The sequence below is a fragment of the Ipomoea nil genome, unplaced genomic scaffold (assembly GCF_001879475.1).
Source record: "Ipomoea nil cultivar Tokyo-kokei standard unplaced genomic scaffold, Asagao_1.1 scaffold2779, whole genome shotgun sequence".
Lineage (NCBI taxonomy): Eukaryota > Viridiplantae > Streptophyta > Magnoliopsida > Solanales > Convolvulaceae > Ipomoea > Ipomoea nil.
Window position 1 is genome coordinate 4,376,965 of NW_017619207.1, and position 8,672 is coordinate 4,385,636.

The following is an 8,672-nucleotide window of genomic DNA, read 5'->3' on the forward strand; positions in this document are numbered from 1 at the left end:
ATGGTCCATACAACTCTTGTGGACCATAAATAAATAAATAAATAATACATTTTTAAAAGGGAAATGGTACAAATACGCAATTGAACTATTTGGGGAATAACAATTAAGCCACCAAACTCAAATAAGCTTCAAAAATAATCAACGAGACAAAAAAAGAAAAAAAAAAAAAAAAAAAAACAATTGACATTTTTAGTAGGTTAACAACCGGTTTGTGCTGACTGGATTGTCATTGATGGATTATATTAACCCGGTTGGACTAAATTAATTAACCCGAATATATGTATTTACGTGACAAGTATAGGATTAAACGAATTAAGAATGAATATAACGATAATAGTGAACGAATATACGTCACGGGGACGAATATTGTATTAATCGTATATAAAGTGTTATTTCAAAGACAGGGATCGTGTAACAACAAGACAAGACTAGATAAAAGGTAGAAAATGTCTGATTAGGACACAAAAGGAGTGCTATTATACTCCAATGCGCCATAACAACCCCGGAGGATGCGGTGGGAGCTGCCTGGACCGTAACCGTCGCCACAAGACTCGGTCAACACAAGTACCCTGTCCCTTGGCCAAGCTCGGAGCACAGCCAAGCGATGACCATGAGATGGCCGACCCCGGTAGCGGCCGACCTCACGCTAGCTGACCCCGGGGTAGCCGACCCCAAGGTGGCCGACCCCTGGGTGGTAGTGGCCGAGGACTCCGGGGTTGTAGACCCCTCCATGGTCTGCCCGGTCGCGTGCGTAGTCATATCGGGTTTTGGGTCTTATTCGCTTCATATTACTTCGCTCCGGACTCGCTTCGTAATTATTCCATCATCAGTCCCCCACTCTCGGTGCTGCGAGAAGTCATCAGAACAAGAGAGTATTATAGCCGACCAATAATTACGGACCAAAGTTTCGTGCCTGAAATCACAATCCGTGCTCGGATAGAACTTCTCTCACGGTAGGAGTCTGATGTTGTATAAAATTCGAAATCAGTCCATCCTTGTCATTTTTGGAGTCTCCATCCTACAACAACTCTTCCTCATTCCCTATAAATATTCTTCAAATGTTCCAAACCCACTCCCACACACAACAAGTCACATCATCTCTCTTGCTCATAAAGTCTTCCTCTTCCCAAGACCAATTTTGAATTTTGAGACCCAAAAAATGGCTTATACGTTTCCCCCCTTTTATTCTCCTCCTCCTCCTATATAAATACCCTCTTTCTCCCCCATTCTACCACACTACTTCACAAATTCACCTCCTAAGATTTCCTCCCGCCTTAAAAATTATGCCGCCGAGGTCACCGAGTCTACCCACCGAGCCGACGTCGCTGCGCCACCGAGAACGCTGCCGGGTAGTCGCCGCCGACCTCTCTATCCAATCGCCAACCAGATTGCTCCACCACCTGCCGACGCTGTCATCGCTCGAGCCCAAGCACCGCCAAGTCAGGCGTCGGTTGGGCTCGCTCCACTCCCCAACCCCGTCAACTCCTCTCCCTTTGTTGAGTCAGGTGAGTATTCCTTCACCCCCTCTTTTAGAGTTTCTAACGAGTTGTGTATTGCTTGCGAACTTGTTTATGCATTTGGTGCCTTTTGTTTGCAATGAACGAATATTAGCCTTTGCCGAACCCTTTGACTATGGTGTGATATTGGATTCCATTGACTATTCGGACCTCCCGTCAAGTGATGATGAGTCCCTTCACTTAGACCAATTTCCGTTTCCCCTTCCTTATATTGACAACCCCTTTATAGCTCCCTTCTTTGTTTCTTCTCGTGTGGTGGTTGGACGACCTCCCCCACGTACAGGCTCTGCGCCCACTTCTTCCTCTCGGCTGGCATGTCTCCTCCATCTGGACCATCGAATATTACATGGATAGTTTGTTTCTTTGGCGGGTTGTGTAACTCCTTCTCCTCCTCCGCGGTGAGTCGGCCAAGTTTTCTCTTACGCTGGCCAGAGGAGGATGGTCCGAAACCACCCTTCTTTTTCCAAACGTTGCTAGGAGGTTGGCCCTGGTCATGCCCCGACCTTTTAACGTACTAGCCGAGGTACCCTTGCTGGATGAGCTCTTCGATTTGTCTCTTGAGGACCATACACTCGTCTGTCTCGTGTCTATGCTGCCGATGGAAGCGACAATACTTCTTGGGGTCGGCTTTGGAGGAGATTTTCATGCACTCATCAGGGAACTCCATGATGCCCATATCCCCTGCATGGTCCAAAATGACACTCACAGGCTGAGTCAACGGGGTCAACTACCGCAAGGGGCTAGTCGAGGACCCCTATCGCGGCGTGGTAGCCTTAACATGTGGTGGTCCTGTTGAGATTGGGGCGCTTTGTCCCTCCAACCTCGACCTTCCTCCTTCTCATTCTTCCTCCTCTCATCTATCTCTGCATTGGCATACCGCGACGCACGGTCCATCAGCTCCACGTACTTCGTCGGCTCATTCCGGAGGAGGTCGCTGTGGAAAGGGTCGGACCTGAGGTTGTTTTTGAAGAACGGGATGGCCGATTTGTCATCGAAGTTAGCCACCCCCATGGCCTCCTTCTTCCATTTGCTCAGGTACTCTACCAATGTCTCCAAACTTTGTTGTTTTAAGTAGCATAGATCTGCGAACTGTTTCTTTCGATGCATACTCTCGGCGAACTGTGATAAGAACCTCTTCGTTAGGATCGCAAATGTGGGGATGGATTCCTCCGATATGGACCCGAACCAGTCTTGGGACTGACCGTCCAGAGTTGCGCAGAATGCGCGACACATGATGGTGTTGTTTACTCCGATCATCATCATGACGGCCTCGTATCTGTTAAGATGATCCCCAGGATCCGCCGACCCTGTGTAGGGTTTGATGGTCGGGAAATGGAAATCTTTAGGTAAAGGCTCAGCCATTACGTCCTTAGTGAACGGTGTGGCCAAGGCGTTTTTGTAACAACCCCGATTTCTAATCACAACTTAAAGCATTAACTTGGCAAAGATAGGTAAACAAAGTCTAACTGCTATAAATAATGTGCGGAAGCTAAATCAATTTAACGGGGATGCTATGCCACATTTAGGTTAGCTCAACCCATATGCACAGGCAAGTCTAGTCCTCAAACATGAATATCATAATAAAATAGGGAAACTAGTCAAAATCTATCAAAATATCATAAGTGTCTAATATAAGGCTCACAGGCCAATTAGCTAAGGCTAAACAAAAGATCTAAATATAAGGTAGAAGCTAGACTCCAACTACCGCACTCTCATAAGCTAAACTACTCCATACCTGAAATCATTTTTAAAAGGATTAGCGAGAAATGCTAAGTAACCCCACTCCTATGTGTAAAGATACATAAATATACATTTCATACACAAAATAGTTTTGTGACTTGGGAATACATAAGTATACATCACTAACCAACTCTAACTCAGTAAAAGATAGAGAATAGAATCAATTCAAAACCACACGAGATACATACTCAACAATAAGACGATATACCACGAGGTTGTCAACAATGAGACCGAATCAAGAGATATCAACGAAGAGTTATGAACAATAAGAGAGAGATAGATCAATCACAACAATCAAGTATATTCCAGTTCTCAATATAATCACACAATCAACATCAATCTCAAGTACCAAGTCCTCACAGGGACAACCAATCAACCAAATACCGCGGAGTCAATCTCAGTGACTCGATTCCAAGTGGATCAGTGTGGAGGGTTCCCAGTCATCAATTAAATACGCGGGGTCAAAGACCCGATTATGGATTCGCGGGGTCATAGACCCGATTAGAGATTTCGCGGGGTCAAAGACCCGATTATGGTATAACCATCACATCAATCCATCATCTCAATCCATTAAAAGATCCCCACACTGTCCACTGTCCCAACATAATCATCACAACAAGGGTTTATGTAACACCCCGTGTTACGACCTTTAATCCTGGATTAATTATTTAATTAATTCCGTAATAATAATTAAAAAGGATTTAATTTAGACAGGATTCCCTTTAATTAATTAATGTGGTCCACCATGAATCGTGGACCCGAGCCTTAAGCCTATTGGGAATAAAGAGAGTAGACCCTTCACCAGTCAAATTCTAATTAAGAATCCTAGGTCTATAAATCTATTAAGAATAGAAACATAGGTCTTTAATATTTAGACTCTTATTAGGAATCCTAACTCTATAAATAGGGGATTAGAAAGCAACTAGAGTCCTTACCACCCATAATTGTATTACACGAAATTATTCCCCGGAGACTCCCCACCACCAAGCCTAGGGAGATCAATCAGAGAGAGGAAGAACCTTAATAGCCAAGGGAGGATTAATTAAGGCTAAGAGGTAACCCATGTCTCGAAAAAACCTATTTTCCTTGCTATATCTTATTTGTTGGCTCATTTGATATGTGATTCTGTGATTGAGTCTTGATAGAGCCCTTGCAAAGGATTTATATTGTGCTTATTTGATAATCTTGATGTTCTTGATATTGTGATTGATTATATGTATGATCTCGTATTTTAATTATATCTAGAGCCCTAGGGTTTATATCGTGAATTTCGTATTATGATGTTCTTGGCATATTTGGGTGGGATTATGCATGACCGGGTGTTGAGTCTAGCCTAGGACTTGTATGTAGGACTTTGCATATAGATTTCTTGATGTTCTTGTTGTTCTGGATGTTCCTGAACCGTTATGTGATTAATGTGGAGTCTTGGCATGTTTAGGAATCATGTTAGAACGTATTTGGTGTAATTCTTGGTTTAATCCCGTTAATTGAATACGTGGTGTTGTCGTTATGTGTTCGAATGTGTCTGGACATGGTTTCGGGTTCCACGAGAGATCCTGGGACCAAAATGTTACTTGTGAGCCAGTGGGGGGTAGGTGGCGCAGGGGTGCCCACCACCTACCCGCTGCCCATGTTACTATTCCAACGGGCAGCGCTGTAATGGTGTGTTGCCGCCGGCGGGTGGTCCTCCACCCGCCACCCACCCGCTGGAAACCCGGCATGGGTCGCGATTTTTCCCCGTTTGTTGTTTCCCCGTGTCCTATTGTGTCCCGTTGTATCCCATTTGTCGTGTATGAGTCTCGTTTGATGTTTTGGGTATCGTTCTAGGAATTTATGTGTAATACGTTTCGTTCTTGTTGTGTCTTGATTGTTATTTGATTATGTGTTGATTGATTGAATGGTGATGAGTATCGTGGTCATTGCTCAATTGCTGGTGTGACTGATGATGATGATGATGATGATGATGATGATGATGATGATGATGATGATGATGATGATGAGATTGTGATTGGTGGTAATGAATTGTTGGAGATTGGCACCAGTTGTGCCCGGACATTGTACTAAAGGTACAGGCTGTAACACCACGAAATTTTAAAACTTTTGAGACTTATATAATAAATGGAAATTCTTATTAAATCCCAAAACATAACATAAGAGTGCGGGGTGCTATACCACACCTGAGCTAGAGAACTTAGGTGCACAGGCTAACTAACTAATATCCTCAATAATGTCAATACATAAGCATGGCACGCAGGCCGAAAGGGAAACTATCTACTCTACGCTCCAAATCTCTAGCGCGCTCCAGTGTCTACTCATTTGTGCCTGAAAGCCAAATATATCTGTTCAGCGAGAGATGCTGGTAACCCACTCCAACGCGTTGAAATACATTATAGATAGATATATATAGATATACGAAAATCATTTTGAAGCAAGAAGATATATACTTAAGAGACACTAGTTTTAAACCAGGAATAGACTCGACAGATAGGGATACGCACATTTAACAGTTATAACCAAGCATATAAAGATACTAGCATATATCCTATGGTCACAAATTCACTTCATCTTATTCACGTCATCATTGAATTCGTATCTCATCACACAAGCATACTTTGGTGGCGCCACAGGACCAATCGCATGCCCATACATGAGGGTCAGCGCACATAGCTCTGACACGGCCCCGCAGCACCCTGCCTCGTATCGCAATACGAAGGGGTCGATCGCAACCGACCGATGAACCGTAGCTCATCATAATGTTTGATCGCAACTAAACAGTGGACCACAGCCCAAGAGTGATCATCTCACCGCAGCCAGGAATATGAACCGCAGCTCAGATCATGTAAAACGTTTGATCGCAACCAAACGGTGGACCGCAGCCCGAGAGTGTAATTCTGACCGCAGCCAGCTTCTGAACCGCAGCTCAGGGATAACCAATTTGATCGCAACCAAATTGGGGTATCATGCACACATAACACATAGCAAGCACATGCAACTCATATTAACACATTGGGAAAGGGGAGAAAACGTATAAAGAAACCTGTGCGTGGTCATCCAAAAACTAGGAATAGTCCTAAGGGGTTCATACTTCTTTCACCTAGGCCACGGGATACCAATTCAACTAGCATGCGATATATAAGGCTCATTTATCCTACGAACGGTACCCGAAACATCAAACTAGACTTAGGCACGATACTCGGAGTCCGTTGGGACACCACGAGGGTCGGGGAAACACCAAACGGGGAAGCCGAAGACCCAAGGTGGGTAAATTCCAGCGGGTAGCCGGTGGGTGGAGGACCACCTGCCGGCGACAAGTCTTCGGGCAGCGGGTGCCCGGCGGGCAGTCGCCTGCCCGCCGGCTGCCCGCTGCCGACGGCGTCCACTTCGGGCAGCGGGTCCCCCTACCCCCCACTGACTCTTTATCACAATGAACGTCCCGGGATCCGTTGTGGAACCCGAAACCATGCTTAGACACTTTTAAACGCAATTGATGACACTACGTAGACAATTAATGGATCAAAGGCAAGAATCAAATAGCACACATCCTATCATGATTTCTAACATTATAAACACCCGAACATGCAAAATCCCACCCAATTATATCAAGAATAACACAATACGAAATCCCCAATTTGACCTAGGGCTCTAATCATATTCAAGTTATCAAAATCATAGTTCATCTTTTTAATACCAAGAAACATCAAGATTTATCAAGAACATCACATAATCATCAAGAACCTCTTATCATCATCAAGATTATCAAGATCACACATAAAATCATCCCATCAATCATCAAGACCATATCATGAATATTATAAACGATTCATCACGACACAAGCGTAGAGAAGAAGCCAAAGAAGATAATTATAGCAAGGAAAATAGGTTTTGTTGAGACATGGGTTACCTCTTAGCCTTAATTAATTTCCTTGGCTATGAAGGGTCTTTCTTTAAGATTCCTTCTTTCTTGATTTCTCCTAGGGGGATTCTTGGAACTTCTTGTGTGGTGAGAGATTATTGTGGTGTGGGTTCTAGGTGCCTCCTATGTCCCCTAGTTATATACCTAAGAGTCCCAATTAGGGTCCAAATACTATAGGCTTGCTAATTCTATTCCTTCTAGGACAAGGGGCTTGGTTGTAGGGATAAGGGCCCATGGACTATGGTGGGCCTTCTCCTAATTAATTACTGTAATTTAATTCTTTCTTTTGGGTAAATGATTAAATGATTAATTGGTTTTAGGGGTCGTAACACGGGGTGTTACACTCTCCCCCCTTACAAGAGGCTTTGGGGGTGCGTTAACCCACTCTTTCAACCCTGGACATCCCGTATTTTGGCCTCCTGGTTAGGAACGTGGCCCTACGTGTTGTCCTTGCTGAGGTAGACTGGATTTCTGGTGACGTGGTGATTGGAAGGTTCGGATTTACCTTGGTTTCCTGTTCCTGAACTGGATGCCCCGCGAGTGCCCAGGATGGTCTCGATTGCTGCCACCCTCTGATCTAAAGCGCGTGTCGCGTGGATTAAGGACGAGAACCCTTCGTCCGTGATTTGGTTTTGCCTGGTGAGCTGTGCGAGGATACGCTCATGGATAGATTCTTCATTTTGTCCCCTTGGGTTTCCTCCTGTTCGTGCGGGTGCCGGTGGGTTAGGCTCGCTATCTTCCTCCTGTTCCTCACTTCCCGGCCTCTAGTCCCCCACAATCTTGCATTGCCCGTTTTAAGCTTTTTGTTGGAGATGTCCAATCGGTCAACCAATTCCCTTCGCTCCTCCTCGGGTTTAAGGCAAATCTCCTCGAGGGTGATATACTGTAACACCTTGTGTTACGACCTTTAATCCCGAATTAATTATTTAATTAATTTCATTAATTATAATTAAAAAGGATTTAATTTGATTAGAAATCCCTTTAATTAATTAATATGGTCCACCACGGATCGTGGACCCTTGCCTAAACTAGAGTCATAAGCCTATTAGAAATAAAGAAAGTCAACATTTTACTAATCAGATCCTAATTAGGAATCCTAGGCCTACACATCTATTAGGAATAAAGAAAGTATACATTTACTATTCAGATTATGGTTAGGATTCTCTTTAATTAATTAATATAGGTCCACCATGGACCTTGGGCCCTTATCCCTAAAACAAGTCCTTAGTCCTATAAGGAATAGAATTAGTAAACCCATACCATTCAGACACTAATTAGGACTCCTAAATATATATAAGGACATAGGAGCCACCTAGAAGTAACACCACAATAGATATCACCACACAAGAATTCCCAAGGGACTCCCCTCCACCAAGCCTAGGGAGATCAAAACAGATGAAAATCTTAGGGAAGAACCTTAATAGCGAAGGAATGATTAATTAAGGCTAAGAGGTAACCCATGTCTCAACAAAACCTATTTTCTTCGCTATAATCTTCTTCCT

At 43.9% G+C, this 8,672-nt stretch overlaps 1 protein-coding gene across 1 annotated transcript; it reads right to left on the bottom strand.

The window, feature by feature from the left end:
- Nucleotides 1-2,031: 2,031 nt before the first annotated feature.
- LOC109157333 lies at nt 2,032-2,879 on the bottom strand. Its single transcript, XM_019305232.1, has 2 exons — nt 2,339-2,879; nt 2,032-2,198 (listed from the first exon to the last, which is right to left on the bottom strand). The coding sequence occupies exons 1-2, from the start codon at nt 2,877-2,879 to the stop codon at nt 2,032-2,034; spliced, it is 708 nt and encodes a 235-aa protein (XP_019160777.1).
- Nucleotides 2,880-8,672: the final 5,793 nt, after the last annotated feature.

Bases quoted from the DNA above. Each gene is read 5' to 3' on its own strand.
- LOC109157333 (XM_019305232.1), bottom strand. From the start codon at position 2,879: ATGGCTGAGCCTTTACCTAAAGATTTCCATTTCCCGACCATCAAACCC. The intron at 2,199-2,338 runs GTTGGAGGGACA...TGGACCATGCAG, and splicing joins TGAGAAGGAGGAAGGTCGAG to GGGATATGGGCATCATGGAG.